The following is a 1,079-nucleotide window of genomic DNA, read 5'->3' as shown; positions in this document are numbered from 1 at the left end:
AATCCGGAAAAGGGGCGGGCCACGCCCACATTTTTTTTTTTCTCTAGCTCAAAGGTCCGTATTCTTTAGGTGTTCCTATCCCAGGAGTCAGAGATAGAGAATCATCTCATTGAATTCCGTGCTCTTTGTTTCTTCAAGCTGGAAAGGTGGGCGGTACCACGCCCTCCTCTTTTTTTTCTACCTGCCTCGAACTTACAGATATTATTCGGAATATTTCCCGAAATCTTTTTTTTTTGGAGAACAGAAATAGTGGTCGATGTATATATATATATTATATACATATATTGATGCGAAATTTTGAAATAAATTTATAAATCGAGGTGCATTCGCACTTTTTAATAGAATGCAACAAACCTTTTTAGATATTCTGTTCAAGGAAAAGCTAGATTGCATTGCCACATTAAGGTATCCAGCCAAGACGGGAACTTCGGACTCCATTTTGTCTTGCATGTCCTGTACTTATATCTATAATTCCAACATTAAGACATTTGATAATAACTTTCAGCGAGTCTCACTTTGTTGAACAATATTAATTTTAATAAAACAACATCAGCAATCTATTTACATTTCATTTTCTCGTAATAGATGTGACTAATATGTATCTATCGATCTTGAAATCATTACCGTAATACGGCGTTCACATAGGCAATTTTCCAGGCAATTTTAGAGCCGATAATACGCTGTTTTTGCTTACGCGTAAAAGCACATTTAGCGCATTTAGCTCTAAATGCTGCTCTAAATGTACATTTATCCATACAAAATTCGTCACCTAAATGCAACTAAACGCAACTCCATTTTTGCATTAAGAATCTAAATGCTAAAAGCAACCCTGTGATCTTCCAAAATTTCCTCGATTCGAACATGGTTTAAAGAGAAAAAGTGGCCACATTGCTTTTTCGAGTATACAGTTGCTAGCTGCGTTTTAGTTTTAACTTCTGCGTGAGAATTGATCGTAATATATACGCATCTAAATAAGAGACTGGAACACGGCTGTTTGTCAAAAGCATTCGATTTCGAACTCACGTAAATGTACACTTGCTAAATGCTATAGCATGAACGCTCTTCGAAAACATATGTTC

The 1,079-nt window shown here is 36.1% G+C and overlaps 1 protein-coding gene across 1 annotated transcript in view; it reads right to left on the bottom strand.

Moving 5' to 3' along the window:
- Positions 1 to 613, bottom strand: part of Dok (docking protein homolog) — a 35,481-nt gene extending 34,868 nt beyond the window's left edge. The window contains exon 1 of the mRNA XM_017618459.1: positions 355 to 613. Within this exon, the coding sequence (XP_017473948.1) occupies positions 355 to 450 (96 nt within the window). The 5' untranslated portion in view covers positions 451 to 613. The remainder of the gene's footprint in view (positions 1 to 354) is intronic.
- Between the last annotated feature and the right edge of the window lie 466 nt (positions 614 to 1,079).

Source organism: Rhagoletis zephyria, unplaced genomic scaffold, assembly GCF_001687245.7.
Source record: "Rhagoletis zephyria isolate East Lansing unplaced genomic scaffold, Rhagoletis_zephyria_1.1 Rzeph_scaffold_01630, whole genome shotgun sequence".
Lineage (NCBI taxonomy): Eukaryota > Metazoa > Arthropoda > Insecta > Diptera > Tephritidae > Rhagoletis > Rhagoletis zephyria.
Note: the sequence above shows the minus strand (reverse complement) of the source record. Positions and strands in the feature narration are given on the sequence as shown.